Raw genomic sequence first — 20,557 nt, forward strand, 5'->3', positions numbered from 1 at the left:
TAAATATGAGCTAGTAAGTCAAACGTATGAGATAGTATTATGAGAAGCAAAGTATTCAGCATACAATAAGCTATTTTTTACAAAAATTGTATTAAATAAAATAATAATTACAAAGTTTATTGTATTTATTTATTTAGTGCACTGCTGGGCTTCCACAGTGGGCTTCTATAGGTTCGGATACAGACGGGTCAGAAGCGATCACTGTTTTGTTATTGTCTCGCGGGTTGGAAGATCTCGCGATAACAGCGAGAGGCTCCCTACAGCGCCATTTAGAGCAACCACCGTGTGTGTCGTCGCGAGGGCAAAGCTTTGAGAAGCAACCGTTAGCCACCAGACCGACCGTTAAATCACCCTCCGTGTGCCGCTGTGTGTCCAGGTAAAACTCCGCTCTGCTCACGTGCTGTTCTGCCGGGAACCGTAGATACTGGTAGTAACGTCAGATACCGGCTCGTTGCTCCATAGCCTTCCGGAAGCTAACGGCTAACTGTTAGCTGTTAGCCGTTAGCCGTTCGCGTGTTTAGCTAGTTTAACCTGCGAGCTGTAAAACGGTGTCACGTGACTTTAGTCGAAGTATTATGATCATGAAAGTACTCACCATATATGAAGATGTTTGTGTTGAAGTACCACTAACTTTAGTCAAAGTATTATGAGTATCAAAGTACTCAGAATATATGAAGCTACTTGTATTGAAATACTACTAAGTTTAGTCATAGTACGAGTATCAAAGTACTCAGAATATGAAGCTACTTGTGGCGTTTTTATTTAAGTGTGATTTACTTTAGTCAAAGTATTTTGAGTATTAAAATACTCAAAATATAGATCAGTGACATGATTGATTTGAGTAAAAGTTTCACTAAATCTTTCTTCATAAACTCGCATGTTTTAATAATTAGTTATGCTAAATGTTTATATAATCGTTGTTTGTTTGTGTGCAGACCAGCAGCAGGATGGCAGACGACCTGGACATCGAGGCGATGCTGGACGCTCCATACAGGAAGGTGAGACCTCACAGCTCACATAGAACCACATCTGAACGTGGTCCAGTCAGGTCTCTACTGGTCCTCACAGCCCACATAGAACCACATCTGAACGTGGTCCAGTCAGGTCTCTACTGGTCCTCACAGCCTACATAGAACCACATCTGAACGTGGTCCAGTCAGGTCTCTATTGGTCCTTACAGCTCACATAGAACCACATCTGAACGTGGTCCAGTCAGGTCTCTACTGATCCTCACAGCCCACATAGAACCACATCTGAACGTGGTCCAGTCAGGTCTCTACTGGTCCTCACAGCCCACATAGAACCACATCTGAACGTGGTCCAGTCAGGTCTCTACTGGTCCTCACAGCTCACATAGAACCACATCTGAACGTGGTCCAGTCAGGTCTCTACTGGTCATCACATAGAACCACATCTGAATGTGGTCCAGTCAGGTCTCTACTAGTTCTCACAGCTCACATAGAATCCCATCTGAACGTGGTCCAGTCAGGTCTCTACTGGTCCCCACAGCTCACATAGAACCACATCTGTACGTGGTCCCTTCAGGTCTCTACTCGTCCTCACAGCTCACGTAGAACCACGTCTGAACCTGGTCCAGTCATGTCTCTACGGGTCCTCGCAGCTCACGTAGAACCACATCTGAACCTGGTCCAGTCAGGTCTCTACGGTCCTCACAGCTCACATAGAACCACATTGATATGTAAGTTTAGATCAGACTGTTTGAACCTGTATGTTGCCTCCTCACGCTGTTCTCTGACCTCAGGAGGACTCCAAGAACCCGAGCCCTAACGGACAGGAGGAACGCCCCAAGAGGTAAACACACCTGTCTGTCTGTGTGTTGCTCTGTCTGTCAGTCCTTCCTGTCTGTCTTACGGTCTGTCCGACCTTCCTGTCTGTCTGTCTTCCTGTCTCGTCTGGCTGTGTGTCTGTCAGTGTCTTATCCGAGTTAAAAGAGTGTCCCTCTCAGGCCGTGCTCTGATTGGCTGCTGTGTGTGTTTGTCTCCGGCAGGAAGAAGCGCAGCCGCGAAAGGAAGCGCAGCCGCGACAAGATGCCCAGTAGGAGCCGAGAGCGCAAACGCAGCCGCAGCCGAGAGAAGAGAAGAAGTCGTAGCAGAGAGCGTCGCGGCAGCAGAGAGAGGGGGGGCCGCTACAGAGACCACCACCACCAGCAGTGAGTAGTGAAGTCTGATGTTGACTTATATAAAGGAGGATCCAAAACTTTTATTGTGAAAATTCTGGAGGAAGTGACATGACCGGGGAAACATTTTACAGAATTCATGAAGACAAACGGAGGTTGAGTTTATATCAGGACTTTACGGAATAGTTCATAGCTTTTAATCTTTGTTCATAACGTTGACAATCTGACAAAATGACATCTTGCAGCACACAAAAGACAGCAATCTAACAGCACCATGACATTAATGAACCACAATAACATTTTTTTAGGTGATCAAATTTAAAGAAAGCCTTAAATGTAGAAAGAAAAAAAACATTTGGCAAATCATTATTTTGTATAGTTTATTAACTGATGATGAAACAAATAAGACATGTCTGTAATATAAATATTTCTATAATTATAGTTCAGAATAAACTCTGACTGTGTCTTTGTTTTGTGTTTTTAGACGCAGGCGGTCGAAGAGTAAGAGTCCCGTCAGGAAGGAGAAGAGTCCACTCAGGTCAGTTTATGTCTAAATGTTGATGAGCGAAACAGCTAAACATGCAGAATTGTTGTGAGATTGATTGTTTTGTGGTTGTGTGTGTGCAGGAAGCCCGTAGATAACCTGACTCCAGAGGAGCGTGACGCCCGGACCGTGTTCTGTATGCAGTTAGCAGCCAGGATACGACCTCGAGACCTGGAGGACTTCTTCTCTGCTGTTGGGAAGGTAAACACCGCTGCTTCACAATAAAAGCCCATTTAGACTTTATTGTCATTAATCTACGACAGTGCAGTGCTGTAGTAGTAGAGGACATTGTCTAGTGAAACTGCAAGATACAAAAACGTAGCTATTGTTTGAGTTTAACTCTACGGGATGCTTTTGGTACCTCTGCAGGTTAGGGACGTGAGGATGATCTCGGACCGGAACTCCCGCAAGTCGAAGGGCATCGCCTACATCGAGTTTGTGGAGACCAACTCTGTCCCTCTGGCCATTGGGCTGACGGGGCAAAGGCTGCTGGGAGTTCCTATCATCGTACAGGCCTCGCAGGTAAACGCACACAAAAACACCTGCGGCTGTGGCTCGGTGGGTGGAGCTAGTCGTCCTTTAATCACAGGGTTGGTGGTACGGTGGCATGGTAAAGTGTTTTTGAGGGAAACACTGAACCCAAGTTTGTAACTGTATTTATACCACAATAACAATAAAGTTTGAGTCGTGTGCGTGTGCGTGTGCGCGTGCGCAGGCAGAGAAGAACCGAGCAGCAGCGGCGGCGGCAGCAGCAGCTAACCTGCAGAAGGGAACATCAGGACCAATGAGGCTGTATGTTGGCTCTCTGCACTTCAACATCACCGAGGAGATGCTGAGAGGAATCTTTGAGCCATTTGGACGGGTAGGACACACGCACACTGGTACACAAACACACGTAGGTAAAGTCTGTGAGTGAGACAGGTGGTTTATGTTGTTTATCTTCACAGATTGAGAGCATCCAGCTGATGATGGACAGTGACTCAGGAACCTCTAAAGGCTACGGCTTCATCACTGTGAGTTTGTGTTGTCTTCATCACCTTCAATTATTGATCTTCTTATCTTCTCTCATCTTTCAGTCTATAAAATGTATCTTCACCTCTCGCCCCATCTTCACCTTTCTGCCTTATGACCTCTGACCTGTCTCTCTGTTTGTCTGTCTGTCAGTTTGCAGACGCAGAGTGTGCTAAGAAAGCTCTGGAGCAGCTGAACGGCTTCGAGCTGGCAGGTCGCCCCATGAAGGTGGGTAACGTGACGGAGCGGAGCGACGCCTTCTCCTCTTTCCTCGACAGCGACGAGCTCGAACGCTCCGGCATCGACCTCGGGACCACCGGACGCCTGCAGCTGATGGCCCGGCTCGCTGAGGGTGAGACACTAAATTATACAAACATCCTCCTGCAACATCCGCCTGTAACATCCACCTTTAACCTGTGTGTGTGGTTCACCTGTGAGCAGGTACTGGTCTACAGATGCCTCCCGCTGCTCAGCATGCTCTGCAGATGAGTGGAGCAATCGCTTTCGGAGCCATGGCTGCTGTGTCGGGTACGCTCATGTGCACACACACACACACACACACACATCCGTGCTTTAGGTTCCCAGCTGTAGCTCTGTCAGAAACGACAGAATACGGGATCACATGGTACAGTTGCTCAACTTTACTCTCGTTACACACTGTATTTCGCGGTACGGAATGAACAAAGAAATAGAGTTTAGCCCACAGTATATGTCGATTAAACTACGGAATAACTGATATTTACTAAAAAAAAAATTAAATCAATACGTTCTATTAATTTAGGGCGGTTAACAGACCGGAACCACCATTTGTTTTTAGTTTAAATGATCAGAAATGAATCAGAATTGAGTAAACACTGGTGTGAAATCAAATAAATAGACTCGATCGGTGTTAATGTGTGTGTAATGTGATTTTAAATAAAGTTTTAAATGCGTTTCAGCTGCCATGAATCCGAGTCGCAACATGAACTCTGCTCCGATGAGTCTTCCCTCTCAGCCGCTCGCCACACACTGCTTCCAACTGTCCAACATGTTCAATCCCAACAGGTACACACACACACACACACACCCGTCTGTCTCTACACCTGTACAACATGTTCAACCTGGTTAGGTACACACACCTGTCTGCTATACGCGATTTATATATGACCTTATATTCTCTTTTATATACTATATGTTGTACTGTTTTATAACATTCTGTACTATATCATATTTCAACATTAATACAAGCAAATAGTAAGTATTTTTACTTCGTTATGTTATTGTGGTGTATGCCGTTATAGCAGATGGTATTATAATACTTTCTCATGTATCATGTACTGTCACGTCATGAGAGAGTATTGTTTAATTGCTCGCTTTGCTCTCTTGTGATTTCTAATTATATTTTATATACTGAGTTGCAACTATAAATGAGCCTCTAATCAGTACCTTTAAACTCATTAAGTATTAAACTCTGCCTCACATCTGGGTTCACAGATAATTGCTGGTTTGTGTTGAGTTGTGTGTCATTTACAGGTTTTCACTAACATTCAATTCATTGTGTTTCAGTGAGGAAGCTCCTGGTTGGGAGATGGATATCCAGCATGATGTCATAGAGGAGTGTAACAAACATGGAGGAGTTGTTCACATCTACACTGACAAGAACTCTGCTCAGGTTAGTAAAGGAAGGCAGTAGAGTCCAGTCAAGGAAGGCGGTAGAGTCCGGTCAAGGAAGGCGGTAGAGTCCGGTCAAGGAAGGCGGTAGAGTCCGGTCAAGGAAGGCGGTAGAGTCCGGTCAAGGAAGGCGGTAGAGTCCGGTCAAGGAAGGCGGTAGAGTCCGGTCAAGGAAGGCGGTAGAGTCCGGTCAAGGAAGGCGGTAGAGTCCGGTCAAGGAAGGCGGTAGAGTCCGGTCAAGGAAGGCGGTAGAGTCCGGTCAAGGAAGGCGGTAGAGTCCGGTCAAGGAAGGCGGTAGAGTCCGGTCAAGGAAGGCGGTAGAGTCCGGTCAAGGAAGGCGGTAGAGTCCGGTCAAGGAAGGCGGTAGAGTCCGGTCAAGGAAGGCGGTAGAGTCCGGTCAAGGAAGGCGGTAGAGTCCGGTCGAGAAACTGACTGGTTTTCACTTCTCGCCTTAACTCCCTCATTTTTTTTTTTTCTCTGTAATCTGGTTCTACTAAGTTTCATTGGGTCAACATTCTACTGGTTTCTACTTAACTAATTACCTGTGTGTGTGTGTGTGTGTGTGTGTGCGTCACACTTAAACCTGTGACCTCTGCTTGTTTACAGGGAAACGTTTACGTCAAGTGTCCATCGATCCCTGCTGCCATGGCCGCCGTCAACGCTCTACACGGACGATATTTTGCTGGTAAGAGAACCTGTCACATGAAACCTGTGCTCTGTGCTGTGGACCAATCAGAGAGCAGCTGTGATATCTCACCTGTTGTTTTCAGGTAAGATGATCACGGCGGCTTACATCCCTTTGCCCACCTACCACAACCTGTTCCCCGAGTCAGTCACCACCATACTGCCGATGGCCCTGCCCCCGAGACGATGACTTGCCAACGACGCTACACTCGGATTGGACGTCGGACTTTTGTACATCCTCCTCTATTGGTCGACACGGACGAGTCAGTTTCACTTCTGTTTATCAGGTCTGAGAGGAGGGACGCTGTTTGTTCCTTTCCTTCCTGTTTTACTTCCTGTTCATTCTCATTAGAATTTCTGGGCGTGGCCTGTTTTGTGTATCGTCCAATGATTGAGCTCTGTGAGCTGTGGGGAGACCGGCTGATGACGGTGTCGGCTGATTGGTTGGTTTGAAGTCGGTTTGGTATTGGAAGTGTTTTCTAAGAATTTGATTTTGTAAAATCCTTTATTAAATCTTATTTTGAAGTCACTGTCAGCTGCTGTCTCCTTTTTGTATTATGCTCACTGAGAATACGGCATTCTGATTGGCTGAACGAGACACCTGTGAGCAGGTGTTTACAGCTCCAGATATTAGAGCCACTTAAGTAGCCTAACTGAAGATAAATGTTTAAAATCTGATCTTATATTCAGGGAGAGGAGGAATAAACACTTTGTAATCATTACTTCCATTCACTGGCATGTGAGGCTGAACATATAGTTTGACATGTGATGTATTTATATTTTATAAAGTATATCATTTTCACAAATCATAAGTCATACTAGCTAAATAAATGAAGGCTATATACATATGTATATATATGTGTGTGTATATATATGTGTGTATATATATGTGTGTATATATATATATATACATATATATGTGTATATATACGTATATGTAGATATATATGTGTATATATATATGTATGTATATATGTATGTATATATATGTATGTGTATATATATATATATGTATATGTATGTGTTTGTATGTATATGTTTGTATATATATATGTATATAGATGTGTATATGTATGTGTGTATGTATATGTATATATGTGTATATATATATGTGTATATGTGTATATATATGTATATATATATGTGTATATGTATATATATGTGTATATATATATATGGATATATATATGTGTGTATATATATGTATATATGTGAAAAGGATTGAGAAAAACTCAACCGACCATGGCCAGCCATCCAGCAAGCCTGTCGAGAAGATTGTTTACTTTGTCGGAGGAAGAGCCTTTGTGGATAAAGGGATATATTGACTGTTAGGAGGATGAGTTCTGCTTTCTGCATATAACAAACTTTTACAACAGGTTACAGTGATTATAGTTCTGTTTTATAATGTATTTTATTAAGCTCTGTTTTAGTTCATGCTCAATGTGGGAGAGACATTACTAAATGAAAGGGATTGTTTCTTCTTGCAAAAAACTTTGATGCAGAGTTTTGTCTTTCAGCAGGAACACCAACTCTTAAAAACAAATTCAGCAGGAAGATCATCCTCACTCAAGCTGACCCATATGAAAGACCGACAACTTTCTTATGATTGGTTTTATGAATGAGAGAGGCTTAATTGATGCATAAAGAATCTACAATCCAAACGCTTCAGAATTGACCTGTAAACAACAAGTCAAGAATAGATCTTTGGTTCATCTCTGAATCCTTGTCTTGCATTGTATAATTAAAATGAATCCGTCAACCCTAAAAGACCAAAAAGCCATTCTATTGATTTTGAATATAATGTCACCAAATATAGTAAATACAAGTACTCATGCTTACTGGACGGTCAATAATTCACTTTTACTAAATTAGTCTCGAAATCTAATTATTCTAAATAAAATAACTGAGCACCCACAAATGGCAGGAAGTGAACATTATCAATGGTGTTAAGATAGTATTTTTACCTCATAACAAAGGGGAGGCCGGAGCCATGCTGCCGGCTTGTGCCGTCGACACGCTGCATCAATAACGCTACCAAAACTGGTTTACAATTATAAGGAATTTAATTCCACTGATGTAAGTACATTTACAGTAATACATTGGAGTGTACACTCCTATGACATATTAAAACAATAAAACCCCATTTGCAAAAAACCTCGCTCGGCTCCTCCGGTGAAAACACATCTGTCGTCCGGGAGCATCCAGGTGAGAGAGTGAGCGAGGAAAAAGTCTTTTAAATTAATCCTCCCACATCTGTTCGAAACACCTCCTCCTCCGTTTATCCCGATTCCTATTGGCTATCCTCCAGGAGCGTATTCACTTGTCTGGCTCTGAGTTTAATATCACATTCAATGACTGTCAGTTACGTTTTAAACCCTTCTATAATAATCCTTCAAAATAAAAGTTATACTTTTGCAACTTGGCAGAAGTTTCATGCTTCTGCATGTTTATGTTTATGCTTATGTTTATCTTAATTATGCATTCTCGAAACCCTTATGATTATGACTAACTATGAATTATTAATTATGAATTATTAAATACTTTTATTATATCTACTAACTACAGTTTTTTACTCAAATTTCTTACAATTCCCCCCTAACTCACAGTTCACTGTGAGTTAGCTACTCAAATGTAGTTAGTTTTTCAAATGTCCCTGGAGACCTCCCCCCTACTCAATCCAGGGAAAGGCTCCCTATCTATCTAAACCGAGGCAAAGAATTCATGCACACAGATATCATTTCAAGTATTTCTGTTCAGTTCGTTTCAAGATAGAGTGCGTTGGAAGTCACTGCCTTCCACGTCTTGGGGCTGGCAGGATCAGGATACAGCCTGTAGGTGGATGTTTTAGAAGTCCATCTGGATGGTCAGGAACCGCTCGTGAAGTCCCTCTGGTGGCCTCATCTAGACTGTGGCCATCAGAAGCTCCAATTCGTCCTCATCCTCGTCACATAACTGGTTGCCTGGACTGGTGTCTGGCTCATCGGTGAAACAATAAACCCCTGTAGAGGTCCACGGATGCACGGGAACCCCCATCCACAGACAACTAGGCGGTCTATGATGACAGCACACAGAATAATTACGATTGCCAAAAATGTATGTTTTCACTGGCTAAGCATACTTCCCAACCAGTCGGTGAACGGATTCGTGACACCAGAGTTGTCTGCTAGCTCTTGGCTGAGTGCTGTCAGTCCCTCCAGAGCCCTGGTCACCGATCCATCAGGAGCTGTGTTATTTGGAATGAAAGTACAGCACGCAGACCCAAACATCTGGCACACGCCACTTTTCTCTGCTAAATCATCTCTAATGCCATTCTGTTCTGCAAGGTCATTAAACTAGTCTTCGCCAGCTGTGCATGCAGTCCTGATATGGCGTCACTGGTGAAGTTTACTAAACGCTGTTGGTTATAGTAAATGTAGTTGATCCAATCGACATTTTTATTAATCATCACCCTCTGAGAGAAAACAGATTCTAAATCTGCTGCTATTTGATTTCTGGCTTGAAAGTCATTAGACACCCCCCTTGGCAGTCTTATGACATCTTATGTACACTTGGTCATCAAAGGCCCCCTTCGGGCCACCGGCATCTCTTTTGGATCTTCTGTTAGCATGTGGGCGTGGAGAGATGAGTTCTCCATAAGTTGCATCAGTGACAGGCAAGATATAGAATGACAATATAAGTTGCACCAACGCACCTGTCCAATCTTTAGGCAGGATTGGATGTATGGTTCTTCCTCCACACCATCACCATAAATCAGCTCTAGGTGCTGTCTGTCTTAACACACTGTTATATAGATAGTCGCTAGCGTTGTGACTGTTGCTACAATTTGCTTCAATAATACTGCCTACATTGGGCCCCATAGCTGTATCTGAGGCTATACAATCAAATGGACCCTCTGAAACCTTGAACAGAGGTGGGGTATTATATTCTACAGGTGGGTAATGCCAGTGCAGCCTCTGACAAGTGTGTTGGAGGGGCAAAGTGTCATCAGTAAACAGAGTTAAAATACAACTAATTCAGGACTTAGGAGTCTGAATCTTGAAGGAACTGGTGTTGCTAGGGGTCTAGATCCTAAACACACAATACAATCTGTACTACTGGCTTGAAGCCGTATATTGTACCCACCATAAATTCCCATCTGCCATTCCGGTTTCCACCCCTTACCTCATTCTCTGCGTCAGTCGTATGTCGAACCTGGTCTTTTTACAGGCTTAACAATAATCCTAATGAGCCCTTGTGGGGCAGGACTATCAGTAGCCTTTCCCTGTATTACGTAAAGTCCTCCGTCAGTCAATTTTGGGTCTGTTAAGGTAAGTCTTAAAGGATTACATCTACCCACCCCTTTTCTACACATGTGATAAGAAGCTGGGGCATTTAACATCTTTAGTCGGTCTTTAAGACCTGGGTTGGGGTCTTTTCCTAAACCCTCGCCACCTGTGTTCATCGTTGCCCATCCCCAATCTTCACAATCACAGTTATGATACGATAACAGCTTACCATACTTATTTGTGGCGGGCCCACACTCGTCAGTTATGATGCACAAGGTTTTGGACATCCACCCGTAGATGTGTTCATACCTGGGACCGGAAACGACTTCACAGAAGTCGAACTGGACCGTTGATGTTGTACCTTCTTTGAACGTAAGAGTGAGAGTTACATTTTCATAGGTGAGTGTCGTCGGAGAAGCCTCTCTACGTGGTCTGAGATCGGTTTGATTAGTTACTGAAGCTAAATTTCGAATCCTGATGTAGTCATGCATGTGTTCTGGTTCCTGTCTGTGGTTAATTCCACATACTAAGAGGGAAGCTACTGAACTCAGGAATAAAATAATTACAGACTTCCATAACCCACTGACCCTAGAGTCTCCTACAGGACGCCCTCGCTTAAACTGTGGGGAAAACATCATCTTCAGTACTGTCTAACCCCTCTTTTGAGGTGTCTTTGGCTTCAAATTTTCCTGTCTGATGTTCACTCCTGTCTCTGCGAGTGTCACACTCGTTACCTTCGCTGCTGCACAGTGAGTGAGGTGGTGTCAAGTAGCTCCATTTTACCTTTCACCTTGGTTCACTCCACCTGCGTTTGTGGACTTTTATCCACACCAGACTGCCTGGTGACACATCAGCCTGCTTCCTTTCGTCAGCTGCTGCTTCTGCGTTTGTCACCTGAGGAAACAACACTCGGCTCATGTTAGTTAGAGCTCCCGTATATTTCTCAATTTCTAGAGTTAGCAAGTCTAGTTGTGGTTTATCATGACGTTATTAAATCTCAAAATTTGTGAGTAGCACCTTTACTGAAAACGATTCTAAATGTGGATCTACAAAAAATGTTTGACACCTTACCATAAATGTTTGACACCTTACCATATCCCCCCTTCACCTCGATATCTCTGCTGTAAGGGATCACATGGCAACCATCTATGTATCTTGCCTATACAGTGAACCCCCCCATGGTCCTGGTGACAGCATGGGCATCTGTTGATGTCTCACGGGAGGAGGTCCAGCTGGACCTGGTCGTAGGTGCTGCTGATGTTGTGGTGGGAACGGAGCATGTTGTGGTGGTGCATTGGGCTGTCTTCCTCTTCCCATTTGCCTTGGGCAGTCTCGGGCCCAATGGCCCCATCTCCCACATACGTAGCACTCACCAAACCTGTCAGGGTTTTCTCTGTTTCCTGGTTGGCCATATCCGCCTGCTTGGTAAGCTCTGCCTCTTCCATATTCTCTGCCTCTGTTGGATGCACGTGCACGTCCTCTGCCTCTATAATGTGGTGGAGGTTGGTAGTACACCACTGTGTGGGCTGGTACTGCTGGATTTGGTTGGTATGAGGTCGGGGGTGCAGCTGGATATTGGGGCTGTTGTGAGGCCTGAGCCTTGGCTACGGCCATCTGTTTCTTGGCCAGATGTTTTCTACTTATCTCTCTGTCAGCCGCCGCTATTTGAAGTTTCAGCAGCCGCCGCTGCATGCTCTTTATATCCTCGTCTTCTTTACTTTCTGCTCGTCTTTCCTCTATCTGCTGTTGCAAATCTTTTCTGATGCATTCTACTTCTCTTACTTCACATTTTAGTCTTCTTACCAGTGCTCCTACTTCCTTACTCTGCTTCTTTAATGTAAACATTATGCAGCCTAGGAGTATTCAAATGTGTGTATTAAATGTGCACGCTTGTCATCACCTGAATCAAAGTCAACTCACCCTCTGTGCTGTATGGCGTGTGGCCGCTGACTCCAAAACTGGGATCCGATGCTCCACTTCCCAGATCTGGACCCACTCAACCACGCACCTTGACTAAAACAAACACAGAACTGCCAAAAGTTCAGCAGTAAATGTTAGCATACGTCTGTAGTGTAAGAGAGGTCAACGATCTCTCAAATATGTTGCGCCGTCCGTGTCAAAATTGATTCTTAGGAACTGTGTAAATTAGTAAATGTACCAAAATTAGTCAATACTGGATATGTGAAGGAATCTCGAATCCAAAATTGAAGCTGGAATTCCGAAATCAAACTCAACATCTAAATCAGAATCACAATCACAATCCAGTTCCAAATCAGAATTCGAAAGGTTTAAAATTGGAAGTAAAATGAAATTAAAAAACAATGAATAATTAATCAATTAAATATTAAATTCAACTTTAAAAATCAATAACTGTGTTCAAAGATATTCAATCAGAAATACCAATGTAAGTCAAACTGTTGAACTGCACTTACACTCTGGTCTGCACAATACTGAGTCACAATTAAGTTCAAGAATTGAAGAAACACAACTGAAACCATTAATCTTTGTTAAAATGCTGAACTAAAACCAAAGTCAACGACTAAAGTTATAATGCTTAATTAAAACTAAGGTCAGGATATAAGCTCACAGCTCTTAGACAATGAATCTTTAATTGTTTTTAAATCTCCTTTTCTTTTGCCTTATGTTTTGATGCTTTTAATGGTTTTATGTGAAGCACTTTGAAATGTGCTATACAAATAAACTTGCCTTGCCGTCTGCGCCGAACCGGAAGTTGTTCTGCGCCAAACCGGAAGTTGTCATGAAACCGGCTTTTTGTAACAGATATGCTAACCGCGATGCTAACGACAAAAACAGAGCTTCTAATAAAGCGTACGCACACACAAGTATCACCAAAATCCCACACTTTAATTCCACTCATACGCCTTCTGTCTCCTCTCTCAATCCAGCCGTTATTTTATTGTATAAGCACTTATTTTACATACAGCGTACCGCAACGCCGGAGCTACACGTAGCTAGCGTTAGCTCCCCACAGCGCGGTCATGCAATATCAATCATTTTAAACGTATTTCCACGCTGCTAAAACACAGACTAGTCACACGTATTGTTGTTATTATTAACCCTTAAACCTCCGGTTAACGGGCTTTAGCTCATCCGGACCCGAGCTCACTGTTACGTATATGAAACGCGAGTTATTCACTTCCAACGCCACAAACCACTCACCCAGTCTGTCTAGTTTCACCAAAGCCCTTATTCTACGCCCTCTGAATCACCCACATGATCCACTAATTATATTCACAGCCAAAGCTAGCGAGTGTGTCTTTCCTGAAGTCACAGCCTCAGAAGCTAACTCCCGCTAGCCTAGCTCTCTAAGCAGCTTATGCGACGTGACCCGACATTCGTGGACTAAGCCCACAAAGGTTTGCACACCTAAGCCTCTCAAAGCCACAACATCTCAGTTCGCCTCGCTACATAACTGCTTTAAACTAGCTATCTGCAGGCCTAACAATACTTATGTTGGGCCGAAGGAGGCTCCCAGCATGAGCAAAGCAGTTTCGCCCGTACCACAGCTTGTTTGATTCCAATGTGGTGATTTACTTACACAGCGCTGTCCGTCTTTAATTAATTCTTAGGATCCTTATACTCTTGACTAATCCCTTAAGTTCATCATACTTCAGACAGCAAATCGTACTTACCTCAGTGGAACATGGCCTCCCTCGTGGAACGTACCCACCGGCAACGGAGCGTTAGCCGTTAGCAGCGCTTAGCCAAGCAGAAATACCTCTAAGATCCTAGAAGCTAACTCACAGATTTCATGAAACGGCTCTGCCTACCGATATTGTGGGCCCAGGATTGTCTGCTTGACTAATGCCGCCGTCAGCACACACAGCGAGGCCGGCAAGACTGTCCCATCTGGGGTGCCAAATTTGTTAAGATAGTATTTTTACCTCATAACAAAGGGGAGGCCGGAGCCATGCTGCCGGCTTGTGCCGTCGACACGCTGCATCAATAACGCTACCAAAACTGGTTTACAATTATAAGGAATTTAATTCCACTGATGTAAGTACATTTACAGTAATACATTGGAGTGTACACTCCTATGACATATTAAAACAATAAAACCCCATTTGCAAAAAACCTCGCTCGGCTCCTCCGGTGAAAACACATCTGTCGTCCGGGAGCATCCAGGTGAGAGAGTGAGCGAGGAAAAAGTCTTTTAAATTAATCCTCCCACATCTGTTCGAAACACCTCCTCCTCCGTTTATCCCGATTCCTATTGGCTATCCTCCAGGAGCGTATTCACTTGTCTGGCTCTGAGTTTAATATCACATTCAATGACTGTCAGTTACGTTTTAAACCCTTCTATAATAATCCTTCAAAATAAAAGTTATACTTTTGCAACTTGGCAGAAGTTTCATGCTTCTGCATGTTTATGTTTATGCTTATGTTTATCTTAATTATGCATTCTCGAAACCCTTATGATTATGACTAACTATGAATTATTAATTATGAATTATTAAATACTTTTATTATATCTACTAACTACAGTTTTTTACTCAAATTTCTTACAATGGGAAGTACTGGGAGCTGGAGGAAATTGTGCTGAGTGGATTGTTTTTTATTAAATCATCAGTACATTGCATGCAGTATTTAACAATAAATAAATAGATGTAGGCCTACATTCAATAAAACAATGGATTTGTCCTGATATTTCTGACTTTTCCGACGGCAGCTGAATGCAGCAGACGTGTGTGCGTGTACCTGGTGCCGTAGAGGAGAGAAAACAAAACAGTTTCGGTGGTCTGAGGTGAGTTTGAGCTCCGGCCGATCATCAATCCGCTTTTTTCTCTCCCCGCAGCAGCTCACCACCACCGGGCTGCAGGCGAGCCGCTCTGTCGCGGTTACTCACCCGGAGAGGGAGCGCATTTATCCCGCTGTGGAGCATGCGATGACCTGCTAGCATGTTTAGCACTGGGCCTGTTTAGAGGAGGGTGCACACAGCGGGGGAACCTGCAGATTTGAGCCGGAGGAGGGACTGTTTTATGAGTTTATCCCCGAGCGGAGACCTCCGGCTGGTGGCGGCATCTAGCCGCCTGATAGCTGAGTCAGGCCGGGTGTAGTCCGGTCCTCGATGGTCCCCACCTGAACTCATCAGAGGATGTTATCACACTGCTGCTGTAAATAAAATGTTTAGCTGGAGAACATTGTTTGATGAAGTGATATCAGCTGGTCAACAACAACAAAAAAGTTTAATTTAATCATTAAATCCTCCTGTGATCAGATAATCTGTTGTGGACCCGCAGAATGTTCAGTTCAGTTCAGTTTGTACACAACAGAAAACACCTGAGCACCTGAACTCATCACGTGTGTATTATGTCCTCTAGTTTTCTAGTAAATCGTGAACAAACCTGTTCATGTAAACAGTGTGAAGTGATAGACAGAAGACACAGGAGACATTTACACTGTCTCTGTCTGTCTCTCTACGTCTCTGTCTGTCTCTCTCTGCCTGCCTGTCTTCTGTCTCTCTGCCTGCCCCAGCCGTTGCAGAGGTGATGAGCAGTAATGAGTGTTTCGGTTGTGGCCGCAGTGGTCACTGGGTGAAGAACTGTCCGAGCGGCGGGCGAGGACGAGGGAAAGGTCGCGGAAGAGGCAAAGGTGAGCCGTTATTTTATTCTATATTATATTTTATTTTATTATAATACTATGGTATGAGCCCCTGAGGTATTTTAGTTTTAAGAAGTGAAGTGCTGAAATACATAGTTACTTTCTACCTCTGAGCAGATTAATGAATGGATTTAGTTTCAGTACTTTGTGTTGAACGATAAATAAAGATATCTTTAGTAAACATTACAGACACACTTTTAATCAGTCTGTGTGTGTTTGTGTGTTTCAGATCTGTTCTGTTATCGATGTGGGGAACTCGGACACGTCGCCAGAGACTGTGAAAGGACTGAGGACGGTGAGGATACACACACACACGCACACACACACACACACGCACACACACACACACACTCAGTGTCCAACAGGACTAACTTTCTTTACTAACCCATGACCAACACTTACAATTTACCAACCCATGACTAACATGTTACAAACACTTAACTAACCCATGACTGACACTTAACTTACCGATTACTTCACTTAACTTGCACGTTACTAACCCTTTGCCCATTGTTTATACTTTACTAACCCATGACCAAGATAACACTTTACGAACCCATGACCAACGCTTAACTAACACTTGACTAACACTTTATTATTGCTGAACTAACACTTGACTAACACTTTATAACCCATGACAAACACTTCACTAACCCATGACCAACACTTCACTAACCCATGACTAACACTTCACTAACCCATGACTAACACTTCACTAACCCATGACCAACACTTCACTAACCCATGACTAACACTTCACTAACTCATGACCAACACTTCACTAACCCATGACCAACACTTCACTAACCCATGACCAACACTTCACTAACCCATGACCAACACTTCACTAACCCATGACCAACACTTCACTAACCCATGACCAACACTTCACTAACCCATGACCAACACTTCACTAACTAATGACCAACACTTCACTAACCCATGACCAACACTTCACTAACCCATGACCAACACTTCACTAACCCATGACCAACACTTCACTAACCCATGACCAACACTTCACTAACCCATGACCAACACTTCACTAACCCATGACCAACACTTCACTAACCCATGACCAACACTTCACTAACCCATGACCAACACTTCACTAACCCATGACCAACACTTCACTAACTCATGACCAACACTTCACTAACTCATGACCAACACTTCACTAACCTATGACCAACACTTCACTAACCCATGACCAACACTTTCCTAACCTATGACCAACACTTCACGAACCCATGACCAACACTTCACTAACCCATGACCAACACTTCACTAACTCATGACCAACACTTCACTAACTCATGACCAACACTTCACTAACCTATGACCAACACTTCACTAACCCATGACCAACACTTTCCTAACCTATGACCAACACTTCACTAACCCATGATTAACACTTCATTAACCCATGACCAACACTTTACTAACCCATGACCAACACTTCACTATTCTATAACTAACCGTTTCCTAACCCCTGACTAACACTAAACTATTCCATAATTAACTGTTTCCTAACCCCTGACCAAAGCTATACTATTCTATAATTAACTGTTTCCTAACCCCTGACTGCTATCGTCCCTGCAGCCTGTTATAACTGCGGCAGAGGAGGTCACATCTCCAGAGACTGCAAGGAGCCCAAGAAGGAGCGAGAGCAGCTGTGCTACAACTGTGGGAAGGCCGGACACATGGCCAGGGACTGCAACCATGCCCACGAGCAGAAATGCTACTCCTGTGGCGGCTTCGGACACATCCAGAAATGCTGCGAGAAGGTCAAATGCTACAGGTAAACTCACAGCCACAGGTGAACTCACAGCCGCAGGTGAACTAATAGCGTCAGGTAAACTCACAGCGTCAGGTGAACTCACAGCGTCAGGTGAACTCACAGCCGCAGGTGAACTAACAGCCGCAGGTGAACTAACAGCCGCAGGTGAACTAACAGCGTCAGGTGAAATAACAGCTACAGGTGAACTAACAGCTACAGGTGAACTAACAGCGTCGGGTGAACTAACAGCGGCAGGTGAACTAACAGCCGCAGGTGAACTCACAGCGTCAGGTGAACTCACAGCGTCAGGTGAACTCACAGCCGCAGGTGAACTAACAGCCGCAGGTAAACTAACAGCGTCAGGTGAAATAACAGCCACAGGTGAACTAACAGCCGCAGGTGAACTAACAGCGTCAGGTGAACTAACAGCGACAGGTGAACTAACAGCGTCAGGTGAACTAACAGCCGCAGGTGAACTAACAGCGTCAGGTGAACTAACAGCGTCAGGTAAACTCACAGCGACAGGTAAACTAAGGCCATGTCCACACTACTCCGTTTCCATTTGAAAGCACATATGTTTTGCTATGTTTACACTGAGCGTCCACACTACGCCGGCGTTTTCGACCACCGAAAATAGAGGAGTTCGAAAACGCCGGGGTTGCGTATTCGTGTGCACGGTCGAAAATGGATATGTTTGGAAACAATGACGCCCACACCTGCGTTCGCTACTTGATTGATTCTTAGCAGTCACGACGTGTCCTTCCCTGATTCGTCACAGCCCTATCACGTTGATTACAGGTGTTACAGGTGTTGCTGACCTTGTTGTCTTTACTAGCAGCTGTTGTCCAGTTAAAGTCTGCATTTTTGCGGAGGAAGCAGCTGTTATTGGAGCGATTAGTGAGCGGCGGGACCAGCGGGGTTATCAGCCCTACGGAGCGGCCGTCTGAGGTCACGGTTAGCTGCTTTAGGGAGGGTGATGGACACAAAACGGAGGACTTTTCTGTCCTTATTAATGCTAATTTTGTTCTGCACAACTATTGTGAAGTCCGCAGATAAACTATGAAGGAACAAAACATGAATTGCTCTCCAGTAGACAGACTTCAGCCACCAGTAGAGCTACAGGTGAGAACAGAGAACAACGAAACCGAGAGGGAACGAGTGAGAGACGCGTGTTGACCACATTTATGGACCCATAATCGAGTAAACCATTATGTAAGTGTTCATTTTAAAGTAAATTTGATATGAGATAGAGCAACACCCGCAGCGCTGTAACTAAGTCTGAAAAATAAAACTTCTAAAACTTTCCACGAAATGTGTCTGTTTGAGTTTATAGAGGAAGATTTTACGTATCATGTGAATAATTTATTAATTTAATTTATTAAATGATATTGATCCCTTTAATGCCGTGTTCACATATCAGCTACAGGTAAACTAACACTACAGGTAAGATAATGCCACAGGTGAACTAATACTACAGGTAAACTAATGAGACAGGTAAACTTACAATTACATGTAAAGTGATACTACAGGTAAGCTAACAGCTACAGGTAAAGTAATATAACAGGTAAACTAACCGCAGTGGAGGTAAATAAAGCAAAGAAGTACGGTTCAGTTTAGTTTTGAGTCTCTTCAGTGTTGTTGTACTTGCTAGTTCCACAGTATTCGCATTGTTAGCATTGTCAGCGGTGTTAGCAGTGCATGTGTTTGCCGCAGGTGTGGGGAGATCGGCCATGTTGCGGTGCACTGCAGCAAGGCGTCGGAGTTGAACTGCTATAACTGTGGGAAGTCGGGTCACCTGGCCAAGGAGTGCACCATCGAGGCCACCGCCTAGCCACCCTCACCCTCTTTCATCTCTTCTTTCTTTCTCTTTATTCATTGCCTGTGATCCTCCTCTTCTCATTGGCCCGGAGGCCTGTCAGTCAACCTCACAGCAGCCAGTCAGAGCAGGCGGAGGAAGGGGAAGGGACGGACACAAAAAAAAAAAGAATGAATGAGAAAAAACTGAGTTTGTGTTTTTAGTTTGTCATGATGTGCAAAGCTTTGTTTTCGAGAGTAGAGTGAAAAAATAAATAATATGTGTGTGGGGGTGAGGGGATAACTTTATTTTCTTGTTCTGGACAAAACCCAGTTTGTTGAAAGGAATGTGATTGGCCCCGCCTCCAGCAAACAGCCAATCACCTTGCAGGTCTGGTCACTTTATTAACACAAAGGGAAACAAATGAGCCAATCAGGTCACAGCAGACAACCGAAGGAACGTTAATAATTCATAAATTAAAGGTGCATTTTGTTGCTTTTTGGACCAGACGGATCGCCTCACCGATGAAGACAAAAGAGAAATAATAGAAAGAAATAACAACACAATTTTAAGTCTGGAGAGAGAATGTTTTCACAAGAAAATCCAAATGTTATTTTTGTATATCACTCAGAGCTACTGTAAAAATGTAATTTGGTTGTACTGCAGACTGTAAATTTAACCTGAGAATAAAAAACATGAAAGAGGAGAAAGACGATGGAGCGGAGACGCACTCTTGTCTGATCAATTTATTTCAACAAAATGACATTTCAGTAAGGATTTATTGAACACATCTGTCATTTACAAATTGATGAATTACCAATATACTTCCTGAAAGGAGGAACTATTTCATGTATTGAGGCTCTTACTCATTGTTATGAGTAATTTAAAATAAGGAGAGCGAGCGAAAGCTTTGATTGAATAAGTTTAAAGTAAGACATAAATATTTAAACTTTCATCATGCCGAACTTTAATCATGTTTTTTTCTTTTCCTGGAAGAAATGAGCTTCCATAGTAATTGGGAAGTTTGTTCCTGGAAATTGTAAATAAATATAAATAGTGCAAAGAAATA

The 20,557-nt window shown here is 43.5% G+C and overlaps 2 protein-coding genes across 2 annotated transcripts; both read left to right on the top strand.

The window, feature by feature from the left end:
• The first annotated feature begins 251 nt into the window (after positions 1 to 251).
• LOC306797636 (RNA-binding protein 39-like) lies at positions 252 to 6,556 on the top strand. The gene is made up of 15 exons (XM_079297010.1): positions 252 to 376; positions 936 to 998; positions 1,763 to 1,812; positions 2,009 to 2,170; positions 2,622 to 2,675; positions 2,765 to 2,882; positions 3,051 to 3,203; positions 3,397 to 3,543; positions 3,629 to 3,694; positions 3,846 to 4,044; positions 4,134 to 4,220; positions 4,631 to 4,736; positions 5,238 to 5,343; positions 5,949 to 6,027; positions 6,113 to 6,556. The coding sequence occupies exons 2-15, from the start codon at positions 948 to 950 to the stop codon at positions 6,214 to 6,216; spliced, it is 1,482 nt and encodes a 493-aa protein (XP_079153136.1). The 5' UTR covers positions 252 to 376; positions 936 to 947; the 3' UTR covers positions 6,217 to 6,556.
• Positions 6,557 to 14,981: 8,425 nt separating this feature from the next.
• On the top strand, positions 14,982 to 20,379 carry cnbpb (CCHC-type zinc finger, nucleic acid binding protein b). Its single transcript, XM_079297295.1, has 5 exons — positions 14,982 to 15,056; positions 15,788 to 15,904; positions 16,143 to 16,208; positions 17,516 to 17,714; positions 19,407 to 20,379. Exons 2-5 carry the CDS (start codon positions 15,802 to 15,804, stop codon positions 19,522 to 19,524), a joined length of 486 nt encoding a protein of 161 aa, XP_079153421.1. The 5' UTR covers positions 14,982 to 15,056; positions 15,788 to 15,801; the 3' UTR covers positions 19,525 to 20,379.
• The last annotated feature ends 178 nt before the right edge of the window (positions 20,380 to 20,557 follow it).

Source organism: Melanostigma gelatinosum (genome assembly GCF_949748355.1).
Source record: "Melanostigma gelatinosum genome assembly, chromosome: 3".
In the NCBI taxonomy this organism is placed as follows: domain Eukaryota; kingdom Metazoa; phylum Chordata; class Actinopteri; order Perciformes; family Zoarcidae; genus Melanostigma; species Melanostigma gelatinosum.